Raw genomic sequence first — 19,724 nt, forward strand, 5'->3', positions numbered from 1 at the left:
GGGGAATGGGGAGGATAGAGGTGGGGTGGGGAGTAGGATGGGGTGGAGGGAGGGGAATGTGGGGAGGGGGATGGGCAGGAGGAGGGGTGGGGGTGGGGAGTAGGATGGGGTGGAGGGAGGGGAATGTGGGGAGGGGGATGGGGAGGAGGATGGGGTGGGGAATGTGGGGAGGAGGTGGGGCAGGGGAATGGGGAGGATAGAGGTGGGGGTGGGAAGTGGGGAGGGGAATGTGGGGAGGGGGATGGGGAGGAGGAGGGGTGGGGGTGGGGGTGGGGAGTAGGATGGGGTGGGGAATGTGGGGAGGGGGTGGGGCAGGGGAATGGGGAGGATAGAGGTGGGGGTGGGGAGTAGGATGGGGTGGAGGGAGGGGAATGTGGGGAGGGGGATGGGTAGGAGGAGGGGTAGGGGTGGGGTGGAGGGAGGGAAATGTGGAGAGGAGGATGGGCAGGAGGAGGGGTGGGGAGTAGGATGGGGTGGGAGTGGGGAATAGGGGGAGGGGGATGGGGCAGGGGAATGGGGAGGATAGAGGTGGGGGTGGGGGTGGGCAGGAGGAGGGGGAGGGCTATGTGGGAGGGGGACCGCCAGGGGGCGCTGCCGGCGCTAGAAGACCGGGGACACCCCTCCCCCGCCCCGCGCTCGCTCTGCTCCGCCCGGCAGCGGGGCCGGCCCGTGGCGAGGCGAGGCGAGGCGGCGCCGGGACTCTGCCCAGCCCGGAGCGGGAGCGGAGCTCGGCCGGGCCGGGCCGGGCCCGCTGGAGAAGCCCCGCCCGGGGGGGCCATGGCCGAGCGGGCCGCTGCCCAGGTAAGGGCCCGGCGGGCGGGGACTCCCCGGGCGGACAGGGGGCCGGGGCCGGGGCCGGGGCCGGGGCGCTGCACTGCCGGGCCCAGGCCGGTGTTTTCCGTTCGGAACCGACCGGCCCCGGGGATTCGGTTCCGGGTCTCGGCGCGTTTCCCGCGGGGCCCAGGGGCTGGAGCTGCGGGAAGTCCCCGGGCCGGGCAGCGCCGGTCCCCTCCCGCCCGCGGGATCCGCTTCCCGCCCGCCGGGACTCCCGCCAGCCCCCCCCCGGGCCCCCCCGGCACTGACTCCCCCTCCCCGGCCCCCCCCCCGGCACTGACTCGCCCCCCGGGTCCCCTCGCTCGCAGCGTCAGCCCCGCCCCCACTGCTGCGGGTCCCGGTCCGCGGGGCTCAGGCCTGCGGGGTCCCGGCCCGGCCCTGGGATGTTAAACTCCTCGGGGTCCGGGCCGTGACTTTGCCTTGGAAACAGCCCAGCGGGTTCCCGCTTCGCTCCAGCCGGTCCTCCCCATTGTCCCTCTGCTGAATGACTCCCCTGGAATCCAGGGGCTGTGGCTCCCCGCCCTCCAAGGGGCACTTGGGGGTAGGGGGTTGTGGGCACTGGGTTATGTCTGCCCAGCGTTCCCATTGTTCGCTGGCATGGCAGGAGGCGGTCGCTTTTCTCTCATCCTCTATCTGTCTGGTCTGTTTAGGTCCTGATCCTGGAAATGCTTCCAGACTTGCATAACTTCTGCCGTGGAAGGCGTCCCCTTGACTTCAGGGAGACGGCTCTCGCGTGGGGGACTACTTGGGCAGGTGTCTGCTGCATTGATTCCTTGCAACGTAAGCTCTTCACCACCCGGACCGTCTCTTCTTACATATTTGTACAGTGCGCGTACAATACCCTTATTTTCTCCCTCTGCACCTTATCGTTGGGTAATCTCATCCACAGACACAAATCCAACTATCCTCTCTGTGCTGATGGCGCACAGACCTATCGCTCTGCTTCAGACCTGTCTCCTTCTGGCCAAACTGAACTCTTAGCCTGTCTCTCTGACATCTCCTTGTGAGCTTCTAGCTGTCAGCTTAAGCTCAACATGGCTAAATCAGCACTCTTAACCTTTCTCCCTTCCCCTTAGTCTTAACTGCTACCTCTTTCCTTGATCGTTGTGGACAGCACCACCATTCTGCCTGTAACCTGGGCCTCATCTTTGTCTCAGATCAATTTCTAGGTCCTCACATCCAGGCTACGTCTAAATCTTGCTGATTCTTTTTGCACGACATCTCTAAGAGACAGCCTTTCCTGTCCAGCCACACGGCTGAAACGCTCATCCCCAGGTTCTCATCTGCTCACCTCTCAGTTACTGCCACCTCCTTCCCCCAGCCTTGGCAAATGCAATCTTGCCCGGCTTGTGTCCATTCAGCGTGGTGCTGCCAAGATCACTTTCATAGCTTGTTGCTTTGAACATGTAATTCCCTGCTTTGAATCCTTCCACAGGCTCATGAGAACGGCCACACTGGGTCAAACCAGAGGTCCACCTAGGCCAGTATCCTGTCTTCTGACAGTGGCCAAAACCAAGTGCCCCAGAAGGAATGAACAGAAGAGGTAATCATCAAGTGATCTAGCTTCTGGCAAACAGGCTAGGGACACCATCCCTGTCCATCCTGGCTAATAGCCATTGATGGACCTATCCTCCATGAACTTGTCTAGTTCCATTTTGAACCCTGTTATAGTCTTGGCCTTCACAACATCCTCTGGCAAGGAGTTTGTCAGGTTGGCTGTGCATCGTGTGAAAAAATACTTCCTTTTGTTTGTTTTAAACCTGCTGCCAATTCATTCCCTCTTCTCCAGCTCAACAAACAAAAGCTACTGACCTTCACTTTCAAGGGTCTTGACAGCCTAGCCCCATCCTCCCCGTCTGGTTAGATTTTCAAACGTGTCGCCTATCTGCTTTCTCCCCTGCTGCCCCTCATGCTTGGGAGAGCACCCCGCCCCCCAAACATTCACTAAGCTACCAGGTCTCCAAAAAACTTCACTGTGATTAAGCGACTGGTGTGCAGAGCCCACTGCCTACCATGCTGACCAGGACTGTCTCGTTGTTTCCTTGTACTCCCCCATGTCTCTGTCTGTCTCATACTTCAGACTGTGAACTCTTTGGGGCATAGCACAACGGGGTCCTGGTCCGTAACTGGGGCTCTTCAACGCTACAGGAATATCACTAACAATGGGGCCTTGACTGTGCCTGGGGCCTCTAGGCATTCTTGGAATACTGATCCCGGCAGTGGACAAATGTGTGTGGAATATCCTGAGTAAAAATATGTGGGGGATGATGCTTTGGGTTGGGCCGGTAGAAAACAAGTACCAAGCTTCGAATGAGCTAAATTCTTCTTCACTGTGTAGGATTTGGGTGTTAAGGACTCAGGTCTGGTCTACACGGGAGAGATTTTGGGTTTTGTTTTGTTTTTTTGTATAAGCTAAGGTAGGAATTTAAACCAGACTAGTTATGTTGCTTGGGAAGGAGATAATAGACTAGTCTCTTGTGGGCTGTATTACTCTGGGCAAACTTCCCGTGTTGGGTTTAGTGTGAAGGAGCTGGCTGGGGTTGGTGGGCTGTGACAGGCTAAATGGTTTGGTGGGCGCTTCTGGCCTTAAACGCTCTGACTCTAAACTGGGAACAGGTGCTGTTACACCCGAATGAGGGTGTAGGGTGTTATACCGGTGTGCCTATACCAGTATAACTGGTCAAACTTTCCCGTGTGGACAAGGCCTCAGACCCTTTTTTTGCTGCTTACCTCTGAGCTGCGTGCAAAGATAATCTTTCTGAGCGTTGTGTGCAAGGGTTATCAGTTTTGAAAAGGCAGCCTAGATTCTGATTGTCACTGTGACTCTTCATTTTAAAATAGATCCTTTCTGCTGTACAGTTCTGTCTCATTCCTCTAGTGTCTGACACTGTTTTAAAGATGACACCACCTCCGTTGCTTGTACATTGTTCCTGTGGCGCTCTCATGAGAGGTCCTGTCAGTGACAAAACTTTGTCAGGCATCATTGCCATTCAGTAGCTTAGGCTGTGAATGAAATGAACTAGAATCGCATGCCTGACTTGCAGCAAAGGATCAGAGTCTGCGGGAATGGAAGTGACACTTATTCATGTGAGTAACTTTACATGTCTGAATAGTTCCTGGGAATTTGAGGGACCCCTGAGTGCGTAAGTGTCAAAAGTGTGGATAAAGATATTCAATGAAAAACGCAGAGCTGCTAACTCTGTGGTTCCCAGGACACCAGTCAGGATCTGCTGGTTGGCAGGAGAGCACGATAGATTCCTGTATGACCAGAATCCACTGGGTTGTGACTGCCAGTAGGAGAGCTACATTACACTAGCTTCTTCCAAATAAACGGACTTGGCATTTCGAATGGAAAATGATCAAGCCACCAGCATGCAGAGCGTTTGTCTGCCTCCAAAACTGCTTTTAAAACCACTTTTTATTGGTACCGTGTGTACACACGCTTGTATTTCACTAAAATTGTTTGTCGCATCTCTCATGCAGCAGCTATAGCTATATGAATGTACACAACACGGCATCTGCAAACGTCCAGGGGACATCAACTTAAAATCACTCATAGTGTTACAAATAACAGCGGAAAAGACTATAACAGAAGGAAATTAGAGGAAAATTATAGGTTCTTTTCTTTGTTTATTTACACTGGGCATTTGACAGCCCTTCGTGTAGGTGTTTTCACTCTGGGTCTTTCACACAGCAACAGGGACGAGAAACATTTAACAGAAATGAGGAGTGTGTGATCATTGAAACGAGCAGGCTAACGAAAGGGCAGTTGTAAGAACTGACGCTAGTCTTAACTCTCACTGTAGAAACTGACTCGATTGCGAGCTGAGGCAGCCCTTAAACCTCCCCTGTGTGGGTATAAAGTTCTGTCTAGGATGCCTGACGCTCTGCAGACAAACTCCGCTTCAGACCGTCACCGCACTAATTTAAGAAGAAAATAGCTGGGTAGCTATTATTCATGGCACATGTCAGCCCAGGGCAGCTGAACCTTTTATGAGCCTCGTTTCAAGGAGTTTATAATTCTAATAAAGATGTCAAAAGAGCTCATTCCTCACATCAGGACAGCGCCGCTGGGGGAGTAAAGATCGCACAGTGCTGAGGAGTCCGCAGCGTGTGAGCGGCTCTTGTGCAGATTCTCTGTATCTGACTCTAGCTCCATTTCCCGTCTCTCTCCTTGCAAACAGGCTCAGGAGTGGGATGCAGAGTCGCAGCGCCCGATGTCTTCACAGCCTGAACAAACGTCGGTGCAAACAGCAGAGATTTCGATGTGGACCCTAGTGGCTGCCATCCAAGCTGTGGAGAGGAAGGTGGATTCGTTGGCCACACGGTTGCTGAGTCTGGAAGGGAGAACTGGGACGGCTGAGAAGAAAATATTCGAGTGTGAGAAAACCGAGTTGGAGTTTGGGAACCAGCTGGAGAGTAAATGGGCCGCGCTGGGAACTCTGATCCAGGAGTACGGGCTGCTGCAGAGGAGGCTGGAGAACATGGAGAACCTGCTGAAGAACAGGAACTTCTGGATCCTGAGACTCCCCCCTGGTATTAATGGAGAAGTCCCCAAGGTAATCGTACCCCAATTAGTACAGGAAGTAAAGGCTGAGCCTGTATCGGGTAACAAAGGGATTTTTCTAGGGCTGTCAAAAGGTTAAAAAAAAAATTGCGATTTATCGCCGTTTTAATCGCACTGTTAAACAATAACAGAATACCACTTATTTAAATATTTTTGGATGTTTTCTACCTTTTCAAATATATTGATTTCAGTTACACCACAGAATACAGAGTGTACAGCGCTCACTTGAGATTTTTATTACAAATATTTGCACTGTAAAAAGATCAAGAAAAGAAATAGTATTTTTCAATTCACCTCATACAAGTACTGTAGAGCAGTCAATCGTGAAAGTGCAACTTACAAAAGTAGAATTTATTTTTTTTACATAACTGCACTCAGAAACAAAACAATGTAAAACTTTAGAGCCTACAAGTCCACTCAGTCCTACTTCTTGTTCAACCAGTAGCTAAACTGGTTTGTTTATTATTTACAGTGTCACCTGAAAGCGAGAACAGGCATTTGCATGGCATTTTTGTAGCCGGCATCGCAAGGTATTCACGTGCCAGATGCGCTAAACATTTGTATGCCCCTTCGTGTTTCAGCCACCATTCCAGAGGACATGCCTCCATGCTGATGACGCTCGTTAAGAAAATGTGTTAATTAAATTTGTGACTGAACTCCTTGGGGGAGAATTGTATGACTCCTGCTCTGTGGTTTTACCCACATTCTGCCATATATTTTGTGTTATGGCAGTCTCAGATGACGACCCAGCGCATGTTGTTTGATTTAAGAACACTTTTTCACTGCAGATTTGGCAAAATGCAAAGAAGATACCAATGTGAGATTTCTAAAGATAGCTACAGCACTCGACCCAAGGTTTAAAAATCTGAAGTGCCTTCCAAAATCTGAGAGGAATGAGGTGTGGAACGCACTTTCAGAAGTCTTAAAAGAGCAACCCTCCAATTTGGAAACTACAGAACCTGAACTACCTTCTGCTGGTGGCATTTGACTCAGATAATGAAAATGAACATGCGTCAATCCCAAGCAGTGCGGACTGTTATCGAGCAGAACCTGTCATCAGCATGGAAGTATGTCCTCTGGAATGGTGGCTGAAGCATGAAGGAGCATACAAATGTTTAGCATATCTGGCATATAAATACCTTGCAACGCTGGCGACAAAAGTGCCATGCAAATGCCTGTTCTCACTTTCTGGTGACATTGTAAATAAGCGAGCAGCGTTATCTCCCGTAAATGTAAACACATTTGTTAGTCTTAGCAATTGGCTGAACAAGAAGTAGGACTGAGTGGACTTGTGGGCGCTAAAGTTTTACATTGTTTTGTTTTTGAGTGCAGTTATGTAAAAAAATAATTCTACTTTTGTAAGTTGCACTTTCACGATAAAGTGATTGAACTACAGTACCTATACGAGGTGAATTGAAAAATACTATATTTTCTTTCTTTTTTACATTGCAAATATTTGTAATAAAATATAAAGTGAGCACTCTGCACTTTGTATTCTGTGTTGTAATTCAAATCAATGTATTTGAAAATGTAGAAAAACATCCAAAAATATATAGAATAAATTTCAGTTGTTGTTCTATTGCTGTTTAACAGTATGATTAAAACTGTGATTACTTGAGATTAATTTTTTTAACCAGGTTAATTTTTTTTTTGAGTTAATCACTTGAGTTAACTGTGATTAATTGATAGTCCTAGATTTTTCATATCTCTGATCCATAGGCCCTTTCATTCCCCATTGCAAAAGTTTGAATAGAGGCAGTGCCTTGATTAGCCACTAGCGTTAGCTAGTCACATTAGGTCTGGAGGGTTCATTGGATAGTTGCCTAGAACTCGTCCCTGTACCGTCCATCTGGGGCTCTTATCAGGAGAATCCCCACTCTCACTGCAGCCCTCTTGTGCTGGCTGTTGGGGCGAGTTTATCCTCTCTGGAGATAAACTTAAGCATGCAGTAGCACCCCTAACCTCCAGGCCAGCCGAGAATCCCTGTTCAGAGAGGAGAGAAGCACTTACGCTCCCTCCTGTGCCAGGAGCTGTGCTGCTCCGAGGGAAGGGTAAGTTACTAAGATCAGCTGTTGGTAGTGTGCTGGTAGCAGTGCCTCAGGTCATAGTTGTTCCTCCAGGAGACTGTCTTCTCTGCCCACACTCCCTCCCCAACCTAGGATCCAATCCCTCCCAGTGACCCTGCTTGAGTGGTCTAGCTCTCGTGGCTTTGAAAGACGTCAAATCGGGTATGTCTGGACTCATTTTCCCTCGTTCCCTGTACTGAGGCCTGTCTGTACGGCCAGAGGCAGATGTTTTGTTTTTTTGCAGTTTCTCTCTGAACTGTGATCTCCTAAAGGGTCTCTAGAAGACTTCGGGATCGCTCAGTGGTTTGAGCATTGGCCTGCTAAACCCAGGGTTATGAGTTCAATCCTTGAGGGGGCCGTTTAGGGATCTGGGGCAAAAATCTGTCTGGGGATTGGTTTTGCTTTGAGCAGGGGGTTGGACTAGATATCTCCTGAGTCCCTTCCAACCCTGATATTCTATGGTCTCTCTCTATGGTCTCATTCTATGACATACAGAGACTAACTTCTCAAATAAAGATATGTCAAAGGTTCTGCTGGTCAGACCTGCGGTAATCCTTCCTCATCCAAAGCTAGGGGAATTATTTTTTAATGAACACTAACAGTGAGTCCCTTTTCCTTACCATCCCTCTGATACTGATGATGTCGTCTCTGGCTTCTCCTCCTTTCATAATTCATTCCTACACCAAGCTAAATTATCCCTCTTCTGCTCCCAGTGTTTCGACTTGGATTGTTGTGATTTACAGCAGCGTATCCAGGTTCTCGTATTAGCGCCCATTGTGTAATGTCCGAGTGCAGTGTGCAGATGTCGTAGAAAGTGTTTCCAATATGCTTTTAATAGCTCAAAACTCAGCACCTTATTGTGCTACAAAGTAGCTTTAACAGTCTGGAATGCAACTGGAGACGAATTGGTTATTTTCCACAAAACAAGGCATACTTTTCCACTGCCTTGGAGTAAAGCTGGAGTAACTCAATGGTGGTGCTCTAGATTCACACCAGTGCAAAAGATCTGAATCTGGCCCTGTATCTTTCTGACCATAAACTTTAAAATATCTAAGAAAAATACTTGTTAGAGGAGAAGAAATGTTGCTCCATGTTTGGTGCAGCCGGAATCGTATCGAGTGATGATATTAAATGGGACCCTTCTGGCTTTTGTTAGTCTCGTTGTAACTCAGCTTTCATTCTGTGGCATTGCAATACAAACCGTTTTCCTTTGCTTCTCCCCGTCAGGGAATTCTGTCCCCTTTTGTTTTCATTTGTTGCATCGTTTTACTATTGTTCTTTCAAATATAATGAACATTAAATTGTCACATAAACAGTGTGTTTAAAAAATGCCCATCTTCTGCATTAAATCTAGTTGCCTTTTTTAGGCACTCCCTATCTATTTTATATATTAGTGACACAAGTATAAGAGATGAGTTAAAGCAAAGAGCTAAGTGCATGTTTGATGGCAGGTGCCGGTGATGTTTGATGACAGCGCCGTCTTCTCCCAGGAGGAGTGGGAGAACTTAGAAGACTGGCAGAAGGAGCTGTACAAGAATGTGATGAAGGGGAATTATGAATATATGATCTCACTGGGTAGGGAACGTTTTTCACTGATTTATTAGAAAATGCTTGACTTCTGGAGTGTTGGCTTGACTCCACCAGCTGAGGGGTGTTCTTAAACTCCTGTGAGTTCTGCGGCTGCACGCCTGCCTGCATGCATTCAGTTTTGTCATGACAGAAAGCCGATGCGCAGCGTGGTGGCGGTGGTCAGTGTTCGGTGCTCTCGAGATGTGACTAGCGGTTGTATTTACTCATAGGCTCAGCCCTTGTATAGGTCTGTCTCATCTTACGCGGGGTTCTGTTCCGCGGTTAGCGCGTAAAGCGAAAACCGCGTATAGCCAAAACCCCATTGAGTTCAATGGCGGGCGAAATCGCCCGTACTACAGGTATAGTATTAAAACTGTTGTTTTTCTCTTTTTTTCTGTTTTTGTTTTTGCCGACTGTGTAAAGTGGAAATCGCACCTGTTAAATGCACGTAAGATAAGACAGACCTGTATGTGGAAAACCTTTTGTGTTCTGTGGGCCTGATTTTGATCTTGCGCTGTCTTGATCACTAGTAGAACTCCTGTTGGCATCGATGCACTCACTCACCTGTAACTTACGTGTGTGCATGAGAGATGCGAATCGGATGCTGTGTGTGGTGTGGTAAATTCTGCTGCATAAAGGGTATGTCATAGAGAAGCGGTGCAAGTAACCGATGTCCCTGCGTAAGGGAATTATGGTGGTGGAACTGGAACTCGAGACCTGGGTTCTGGTCCCAGCTGTGCCACAGACCCTGTGTGACCTTGGGCATGTCACTTGCTCTCTTTCCTTCTTCGTGCAATGCAGTGGCAATACTCCTCTGGCTTCCAGGTGGCTGAGATTCATCTGCTCTTTGTGAAGTGCTTCGACATCCCACATAGGAGGCGCTATGCGGGGGTTGCTTTTTACTCAGTCAGGTTACAGATCGCCTCCAGGGATAGAAGGGGATTGATTTAAAATAAGTCACAATTCTTTGCTATAAGTTATCTGTTTATTAATAGCCACTATGTCCTCTCCCATAAACAGACTATGCAATTTCCAAACCTGACATCCTGTCCCGAATTGAGCGAGGAGAAGAGCCGTGTGCAAGGGGTCAGCAGGAGTCGGAGGAAAGAGAAACCACTGCAGATCCCAGCCCAGGTGAGGGTTGGCTGAAATCGACTCAAACAGCGGGTGAAGCGAGCAGCTGTAACTTCAACGAGCCTCCCTCTGCCATTAGAGCTGCATGCTTAAGAAAAATCAGTAGTTTTCTTATGTCTGATTTTGTCTCTACCAATCAAAACTATTTCTGGCTCTAGTCCCTCCTCGCTGAGTGTGCGGACTGGTCAGTGCACTTAACCACTTGGTTTGTTTCCTCTAGATCCTCTTTAGCAAGGCTGGTTTCTAGTCAGTGACTGCCTGCTCCAGAGCCGGAGGGTCTGGGGGCTTGGGATCGTTTTGAAAGGTTTAGGGAACAATTTTCAAAAGGAGTGAGGGCTGCATTAGCAATAGGACTTGGCTCGGCTGCATGGGTGGTCTTTGCTATCCAGTTACACCCGGGAGGCACGAGCTATTTCTTTCAGGTCGGGCAGTGATGGTTAGAAAACCCGCACTGAGTTCTCTTTTCAATGCACAGCGTCTGCGCCGTCTACCCTCGAAATCGCCGCTCAGATTAAACAAGAGGAAGAGCCAATGGCTGAGGAGCAGGATGCAGACGGAAGAGAAGCCCCTGCAGAGCCCGTGGCAGGTGTGTGATGGGCGCAGGTGACTCGGAATCCCGGCAGTCTAGTTGAAAAGCAGGAGCGTGAACAAAAGCTTTATACTTGTAAAGCTCTTCTTCTCTAGGCCAGCGTGAGCAGCATTATCTCTGTGACAGGCCTCGGTCGCAGCAGGAAGAAGAATGCTGCATACCCCACAGGGCACTTTGTCCCTCCCAACAGTCAGGTGGGACTGCTTTGGGGGCGGGAGTGAGACCACCTGTGGGACTTTGCTGTGCTGATAACCCCCTGGGGTGCTCCGATGCTGTCCCGGAGGGGAGCATTGTAGAAATGCCTGGATAGATTGACCGGAAGGGATCAGGGACAAGAAATGTTCTCCCTTAGGCTCTCTGGCCTGGTGACTCTCTGCTCCAAGTGGCACTGAGGTGCTGGAGCAACTTCTTCTCGTGCATGCCCGTGCGTGGGGTCAATGGGAGCTGCGTGGGCGCAGTCGAGGGCAGAACTTGGCCCATTGTGAAGTTCCTGTTTTGTTTCTCCCCGTGTAGGGGTTTAGGGAGAAATCTCTCAGGAATGAGTCCAGATAGAATCAGTCGTTTCCTTACTTGCCTGTGTGGCAGGGAGGGTTTGTATCCAAAGACTTGCCAGCATCCTTTCAATCTCGAACTGTTTCTCTCTCTTCGGTGGCCCCATCCCTGTAGTATGAGAGTCCTGCAGGGTCTTCGTTATTATTGTTGTTCATTATTTGTATTACTGTGGCTCCTAAGAGCCCTAGTCCTGGATCGGGACCCCACTGTGCTAGGCGCTGTACAGGCACAGAACAAAAAGACAGTCCCTGCCCCGAGAGACATACAATTTAAGCGTAAGACGAGACAACACGTGGGTACAAACAGATGGGGGAGGACAGGAGAACAAGGGGCAATATTGGTCCGTATGACAGCCCGTGCAGCCTGTGTGTCAGAGGCTATGTGGTGTCATGGCAAAGGAGAGGTTTGCAGAGGAATTTGAAGATGGATGACGAGGAAGTTTTGGGGCGGCTTATGGAGAGCACCTCCCAAGCTGTGTCTTTATTCTCCCCACGGCCCTGGGAGGTAGAGGGATTGCTGTCCCCCACTAGCAGATGGGAAGTGAGGCAGAGAGAGGCTGTGTTCTGCCCTGGGCCTGTGGCAGAGACAGACCCTAGTGCTGTAACCAGAGGCCCAGCCTTCCCCTCATTTGGTCTCTGATGCATGGCCAGAGAGTTGATTCCCCCCACCCCTTTATGCAGCGTAGTTTCATTTCTCCCAGGCTGTCCTGTGAATTACGTTTGCCTTCCCTCCCTGTTCCAGCCGACGCCTGGCTCGCCAGCCACGAGAAGAACAAGGAGCAAGATTCGCAGGAGCTGGAGCCGCACTGGACTGCGGCCCAAAGACCGGAAGAGAATATTTACCATAGCGCCGAGCACGGCCCGCCCTCCAACGGGCCAAACGTGACCCTGGCAGTGCATATGCCAGAGAAACCCACCCAGCACGAGAGAGACTTCAGCCCCTTGAAAGCCAGCACCGTGTGCCCGGGGGCCCCCGCGACGGAGCGGCCCTACCTCTGCCCCGAGTGCGGGAAGTGCTTCAGCCGCAGGGAGCACTTCGTGCAGCACCAGCGCACCCACACGGGCGAGCGCTCCTACGTGTGCCCCGAGTGCGGCAAGGGCTTCACGCAGCAGTCCAACCTCACCAACCACTACCGCACCCACACGGGCGAGCGCACCCACGTGTGCCCCGAGTGTGGCAAGGGCTTCATCCACCAGTCCACGCTCACCACCCACCTCCGCACCCACACCGGCGAGAAGCCCTACCAGTGCAGCGTCTGCGCCAAGTGCTTCAGCCGCCTCTCCACCCTGCTGGAGCACCAGCGCACCCACACCGGCGAGAAGCCCTACAAGTGCCTGGAGTGCGAGAAGCGCTTCAGCCGCCTCTCCACGCTGGTGGAGCACCGGCGCACGCACACCGGCGAGAAGCCCTACAAGTGCGCCCAGTGCGAGAAGAGCTTCACCCGCCTCACCAACCTGACCGTGCACCAGAACACCCACGCCGGCGAGCGCGCCTACAAGTGCACCCAGTGCGGCAAGAGCTTCGCCCAGAAGCCCTACTTCCTCAAGCACCTGCGCAACCACACCAAGGAGAAGCTCTACAAGTGCTTGGAGTGCGGCAAGAGCTTCGTCTGCCACTCCTGGCTGGTGCGCCACCAGATGATCCACACGGGCGAGCGGCCCTACCAGTGCGGCGAGTGCGGGAAGAGCTTTGTGCAGAAGGAGCACCTCTTGAAGCACCAGCGCGTCCACACGGGCGAGCGGCCCTTCCAGTGCTCCGCCTGCGCCACGAGCTTCCGCTGCCAGCAGTCCCTGAGGCTGCACCAGTGCGCGCACGCCGGCCAGCAGGGCGGTGCGCCGGCCGCGTCGGGGGCCGAGTTCAAGAGCCAGCTGCTGTACCTGAAAATGGAAAATACCGGCTAGTAGGGGGGCGAGCCCTGCGTTGGGAGCTGCACGGGGAGAGCCTCCCCCAGAGACTAGCCAGATCCGCCCCATGTGAAACAATGCAGTGAATCCCACGCCCTCTCTGCGTGCCGGATGGGAGGGGAGCGCTGGACGCGAGGGGCAGTGACGCAAGACCGTATTGAATGTGAGCTGCAAGCAGCCGTTACGTGCCGCGCCCGGGGAAGAGCCCCCGCGACGGACTGGACAATGCGTTGGAAGCATCCAAGTGGCCGCAGCTGTTTTGTACGAACAGTCTCCTGACCGCTGGCACTGCCGGTGCGTACGTCGCCAGCAGGCTCTGCTCTGCGGGGATGGCGCAGCTCAGGCCTACGAGCGGCTGTAACGTGAACGACTTCCTGCCACGACGGAAGAAGTGGAGCACAGGCTGTTGGGAGTGAGTGTCAGCACGTCGGCAGGAGTGCTGGGTTAACAGTACTTTGTCCTCCAGGGTGCTACAGACATGCGCTCTGCTTGCCCGCACTGGGTGGCTTCCCGCAGTCAGTACGGCTGGGGGCTCGGAGGTGTGGCTGAGAAGTGCCTGCAGTTGCACTGCAAGCCAGGGGCAGAGCCAGGTCTACACTGCAGGCCGCCTATGCTCTTACCACTTGGCCTCACCACCTTCAGCCCTCCTGAAATGGAAGCTGAGCTCCGCCGTGCCGGATGAGAGCAGGAATGCAGTGTCTGGCTTGCTTGCCAGTCCGGGGAAGCGATTGGCAAACTGGAAGCAGTGATTTCTGTTCTGTTGGTCACTGGTTCTATTTGTGACACTCCTGCTTCCCACTGCAGCTGGTGGTGGGGGTGGTACCCTCAAATACCCTGGAGCAGCAGCAAAAAATAAAGTTAAGCTGGGTGCAGGGTGGTCAAAGCGTGCATGTCCGTGAGGTGTGATGATCTGCCGCAGGAAGGCAGACTCGGAGTATTTCACTTTAAAGGTCAAAACACGTAATTCAGAAGTTAAAAGGGCTGTGGGGGGAATTGGAGCCAAGCTCAATTCCGCTGAACGTTGCCCGACCTAGGAGTCGTGTGGGTGCTCGTGAGACCTCTCCAGAGCAGGCATTGCATCTGCCACAGCAGTGCTAACGACAGTGGAGTGTCAGGTTGGGGGTTCGGCCCTCCCCTGCTCCTCACACTGCAGTTCTGCTCCGGTTAGGAGCTATTTACCTTCCCAATAGCTGCCTGCAGGCCTCCCGCAAACTGAGACCTGCAGGCTTGTCTACACAGCTGGGTTTTGTTTGTTTTTGGGGCCTTGGCTCCCTGAGGAGATGACAGGTAACAGTTCCCTGCAGAGCAGCTGTGATCAGACCAGTGTTTGCAAGTCTACCGCTGGGCCCTGGGCCCAGATCGGTGCATTCTGAGCTGGTCTTCTGTAGTGCTTTTTAATTTTAATAATTTTTTTTAATTAATGGAGATATCCGATCTCCTAGAACTGGAAGGGACCTTGAAAGATCAAGTCCAGCCCCCTGCCTTCACTAGCAGGACCAAGTACTGATTTTGCCCCAGATCCCTAAGTGGCCCCCTCAAGGATTGAACTCACAACCCTGGGTTTAGCAGGCCAACGCTCAAACCACTGAGCTATCCCTCCTGCTTCAGCAGGAGCAGAGCACCCAACGCACAGGCTGTTACGAACCGTTTGCAAAGGGACAGATAAGGCAGAAAATATCAAAATGACACGCTACAAATCCATGGTGCACCCACCCCTGGAATGCTGTGTGCAGTCCTGTCCACTGCATCTCAGAAAAGCTGAATTAGAATTGGAAAAGATACACAATGATTAGGGGTCTGGAGCGGCTTCCAGCTGAGGAGAGATTAAAAAGACTGGGACTCGTCAGCTTGGAAAAGAGACGACTAAGGAGGGGTATAATAGAGGTCTATAGAAGGTGGAGAAAGTGAATAAGGAAGTGTTATTTGCTCCTTCCCATAAGGCAAGGGTTATTCATAGCAGACTGTGCCCCCTTATTGACTGGCCTCTACTGGGTAAAATCAATGTCCCCCGGGGGGCCCAGCAGGAAAAGGCACAAAGTGGGATTAAATCAGATCTTAAAGCATCTGCTGCTGCAAGGTGCTTTTCTACCACTCGCAAACTGAACTGCCTTCGCTCCGCAGAGCTGGTAGCCTGGATCTGCATTTCAGAGCCGATGCTGCCATAGACCGGGGGTGCAGACAGTGTAGACCACCGGAAGCTGGTACAGCAACACCAGCCTGAATGCTGTTAGCTTCAGCAACAGCAGCCCCCTTTTGTCAGTCCAGCTGCCTCTCCGCTGGGGTTTGAGCTAGGCTGGGCAGGGGGTGCCGTTCACAGCTGTGCTGATACATTTTAAGTGTAGATGGATTCCTGCGGCACCAGCACTTGGATGAATTCATCCAGGGTGGGAAGAACCTCTTAACGCTTCCCTCTTTCCCATTTACTGATGAGGGAACCGCTGTGGGAGGAGATGTGCATTCCCCCCTCACACTCAGGCCTGCTATCACCCTCATGTTCCAATGGCTGGTGGCGGCCGGACACACTGACAGCAGTGAGAACCACTCACCCAACTGCTCACAGGAGGCCCAGACCCCCCGGTGCAGTCTTCAATGTTGGCAGTGGTGGCTGGGGAGGGGGAAGTGCGCCCCAGGCGGTACTCTCGGGGGAGGGGGAAGGTATGAGGATGGGCAATCACTTGTTACTGAGTATGATCATCTTCCATGGGTGTTATGGCTCAGGCGGCTAATAAGGCCAATCCTTGAACCACGTGTGCTATTGCAATGAGGGCAGATGTTTCCAGGTGCACCATGACTGGGAGCCAGTCTCTCCTTCCTCCTGTGCCTCTTGTCCTCTTCGGCTTGTCGGCGAGCAAGTTCAGAATGCAGGGGACCGGCACGTAGGACTTCACTCCGTTTTAAGCGATCCTGGGCAAGTGTCAATGTCAATATTACACTTTTTTAGGTTGTCCTTATAACACTTCTGACATAAATTGCAATACTGGAGGGGGAAGGTATAAACATGGCATGGTACATCGGCCCCCCCAGGGCACAGAGATGCACATTGCTGGCCTGCACCCTTGGGCACCGAATGAAGCCCATATGATATAAAATCCTGAATGGTGTGGAGAAAATGAATGAAGTGTTATTTATCCATTCACATAACACAAGCACCAGGGGTCACCGGATGAAATGAATAGGCAGCGGGTTTAAAACAAATGAAAGGAAGTATTTCTTCACACAACGCACAGTCAACCTGTGGAACTCATTGCCAGGGGATGTTATGAGGACCAAAAGTATAAGGGTTCAAAGAATAATTAGATATGTTCATGGAAGATAGGTCCATGATTGGCTATTAGCCAAAATGGTCAGGGATGCAACTCTGGGTGTCCCTAAGCCTCTGACTGCCAGGGGCTGGGTCCCTCAATCGTTGCCCCGTTCTGGTCATGCCCTGTGAAGCACCTGGCACTGGCCACTATCAGAGACAGGCTATTGGGCTAGATGGACCATTGGTCTGACCCAGTCTGACCGTTCTTATGAGGTGTGAGGCTCCTTGTGGCCAATCCCTCCATCTCCTGAGGGCAGGAGGATGTGGCTTTCTCTCTAGAAAACTTGTCTGCAGAGCCTCTGCCCCTAGCAGGCTCCACTCTCACTAGCTCGCTGATCTCTCTGTCCTGGGCCTGGGTTTCTCAGGGCAGCGCCACCCCTTCCTGGACAGCGGCGCTAGCAGCACCTCCTTGCTTGGACCCATCTGGCCCCAACACGTCCTCTGCCTCCCCAGGGGTGTTGCCCTAAAGGGGCGGCTCCTCCTAAGAAGTGTTTTTAGCTGGCTTTGTTCCAGGTGAGACTCAATGGAAGGTCCCACATTTATCCACAAAGCAGGTGCAAAGCCCCCCCCACCCTGCCCAGTGCAGGCGTGTCCCCTCCCCAAGGGGTGCTCAGATTGGCCTCTGCTGCAAGGTGTGAGGGCAGCTTTGTGAGGTGGCCCGGGGAGCCAGCTGGAGGTCACCCAGCTCACGCCTCACAGCCGCCAGGTACGGCAAACAGCATTGGCCAAAAAACTCCCATGGCCATGGCACAATTGCTCGCCCACCCCCTGGCCTTCCCACCCTCACTGGGGTCACCTGTTGGTTCGTGCTGACGGAAGCGGCTGGCCTGGCAACCCTTGCTGTGCCTACACTAGACTTTCCCTGCAAAAGCGCTCACCGTTGAAGCTACTCACTGGGAGCCTTAATGTAGACAAGACTCTGGGCACGTGGCACTAACGCCTCGTGGTGCAGCCTGCTCCGAGCAAGGCTAGCCAACATGCTGGTTACAATGGCAGCGGCAAGGCTACGCCCACCCACCATCGGGGCTGACGACCTGTGGCTGAGGCCAGAGAGCCTGAAATTCTTCATTTAACTGGAGCCCAGTAAAGTGACGTCACACAGGCACCCAGAACAGAGTCATGGGCTCGAGCCAGACACCTGTGCAGCCTCTGTGGGGCGAGAGGCCAAGGACCACACATGGGTTTGGTTCTATTGCTAACGAGTCAGGGGCCTCTGGGCATCACCAGTACTACGAGCCAACGCAGCTAGAGCTGGCAGCCCACCACGTGCCCTGGGGCTGGCATGTCCTGCTTGGCATAACAATCGCCACCCACCCAGGCGCATGAGTGAGGCCCTACCGTATCAGCAAGCGCCAGCCACCCCGTTCTTCTCACTCCCGGACATTAGTTCACCCAATACCAGGGGACGACAGACTAAAGAGAGAGGCAGCCCCAGCTGGCCAGACTCGGGTACCTACCAGCCTGGCAGAGGGCTGCGTAGCCAGGCCTCTTCGTGTGGGATATTTTCGGGGGGGGGGGGGGTTGAGTGGGGAGTCAATAGGCAGACGCCTCATCTCAGCAGCTACTGGGGGGAGGGGGGGGTATCTGTCACCTTTATATGCTGGGGTGTGGCCAGTCTGCGCCCTATGAATGCCCTGGCAGGAAGTGCTCTGGCAAGTGGGAGGGGCTTAGGCACTATAAAGCCAGGATGTGCGGCGTTCCCTAGTAGCCGAGTGGCCAGTTTGCTTTGAGTGGCACCCGGCTTTGAGGGATGCACTCGCTCAGGAGCCTGTCTAGACCTCGGTACACCTCTAAAGGATGAGCTAGGGTTACCATATTTCAACAATCAAAAAAGAGGACGGGAGGAGCCCCACCCTAGCCCCGCCCCTGTCCTGTCCTAGCCCCGCCCCTGCCCCTTCCACTCCCTCCCACTTCCTGCCCCCTCAGAACCCCCAACCCTCCCCCCCTGCTCCTTGTCCCCTGACTGCCCCCTCCTGGGACCCCTGCTCCTAACTGCCCTCCAGAACCCCACCCCCTACCTAAGCCTCCCTGTTCCTTGTCCCCTGACTGCCCCCTCCTGGGACCCCTGCTCCTAACTGCCCTCCAGAACCCCCACCCCCTACCTAAGCCTCCCTGTTCCTTGTCCCCTGACTGCCCCCTCCTGAGACCCCCCCCAACTGTCCCCCAGGACCCTACCCCCTACCTGTACCCTGACTGCCCAAAACCTTATCCACCCTCCCCCAGAAAGCCCGCCCCGAACACCCTCCCCCAGACTGCCCCCTCCTGGGACCCGTGCTCCTAACTGCCCTCCAGAACCCCACCCCCTACCTAAGCCTCCCTGTTTCTTGTCCCCTAACTGCCCCCTCCTGAGACCCCCCCCACCTGTACCCTGACTGCCCAAAACCTTACACCCCCAACCCCCAGACAGCCCCCCCCAGAACTCCCAAACACCCCCCCCCGCTCCTTATCCCCTAACTGCCCCCTCCTGAGACCCCCCCACCTGTCTGGGGCTGTGGGGGGGGGTCTCAGGAGGGGGCAGTTAGGGGACAAGAAACAGGGAGGCTTAGGTAGGGGGTGGGGTTCTGGAGGGCAGTTAGGAGCAGGGGTCCCAGGAGGGGGCAGTCAGGGGACAGGGAGCAGAGGGGTTTAGATGGGTCAGGAGTTCTGGGGGGGGGGGCTGTCAGGGGACAAGAGGCAGGGAGGCTTAGGGAGGGGGTGGAGTCCTGGGGGGCAGTCAGGGGACAAGGAGTGGGGGGGAGGGTTGGGGGTTCTGAGGGGGCAGGAAGTGGGAGGGAGTGGAAGGGGCAGGGGCGGGGCTAGGACAGGACAGGGGCGGGGCTAGGGTGGGGCTCCTCCCGTCCTCTTTTTTGATTGTTGAAATATGGTAACCCTAGAGGCACCCTACTGCTGCTCCTAGGGGGCTGCTATTTGCCCCGCCACACACACACTCTCTCTCTCTCTCTCTCGGGGGGTGCCACTACCACACCCGTTGCTCCTCCAAAGAAGCGGTAAGAAGGGGTCTGCACGGCAGGTCCCTCAGTGTGATGACCTGCTAGGGCCCGGGGTTGCATTAACCTGGCCCTGGCCGGTGAAGCCAGGCAGGAAAGGGGACGGGACGTGTGCCTGGACTCGGGGGAAAGCTACACTAGCACAGAAGTGCGTGGCTCAGGATACAGCATCCAGGTAGGCAAGGGGCTGCCGGGACAGAGACATGGACTTTTACCTC

At 53.3% G+C, this 19,724-nt stretch overlaps 1 protein-coding gene across 4 annotated transcripts; it reads left to right on the forward strand.

Annotated features, from left to right (window-relative positions):
• Positions 1 to 609: 609 nt before the first annotated feature.
• LOC135981875 (zinc finger protein 777-like) lies at positions 610 to 14,092 on the forward strand. 4 transcript variants are annotated; one of them, XM_065586575.1, is made up of 8 exons: positions 630 to 801; positions 1,485 to 1,614; positions 5,019 to 5,393; positions 8,919 to 9,042; positions 10,057 to 10,170; positions 10,646 to 10,756; positions 10,855 to 10,953; positions 12,053 to 14,092. In XM_065586575.1, the coding sequence occupies exons 3-8, from the start codon at positions 5,052 to 5,054 to the stop codon at positions 13,210 to 13,212; spliced, it is 1,950 nt and encodes a 649-aa protein (XP_065442647.1). In that variant the 5' UTR covers positions 630 to 801; positions 1,485 to 1,614; positions 5,019 to 5,051; the 3' UTR covers positions 13,213 to 14,092. The 4 variants fall into 4 exon arrangements, with proteins under 4 accessions (XP_065442646.1, XP_065442648.1, XP_065442647.1 ...); XM_065586574.1 differs by lacking the exon at positions 1,485 to 1,614 and having other exon boundaries at positions 610 to 801; XM_065586577.1 differs by lacking the exon at positions 10,855 to 10,953 and having other exon boundaries at positions 636 to 801.
• The last annotated feature ends 5,632 nt before the right edge of the window (positions 14,093 to 19,724 follow it).

Source organism: Chrysemys picta, chromosome 2 (assembly GCF_011386835.1).
Source record: "Chrysemys picta bellii isolate R12L10 chromosome 2, ASM1138683v2, whole genome shotgun sequence".
Lineage (NCBI taxonomy): Eukaryota > Metazoa > Chordata > Testudines > Emydidae > Chrysemys > Chrysemys picta.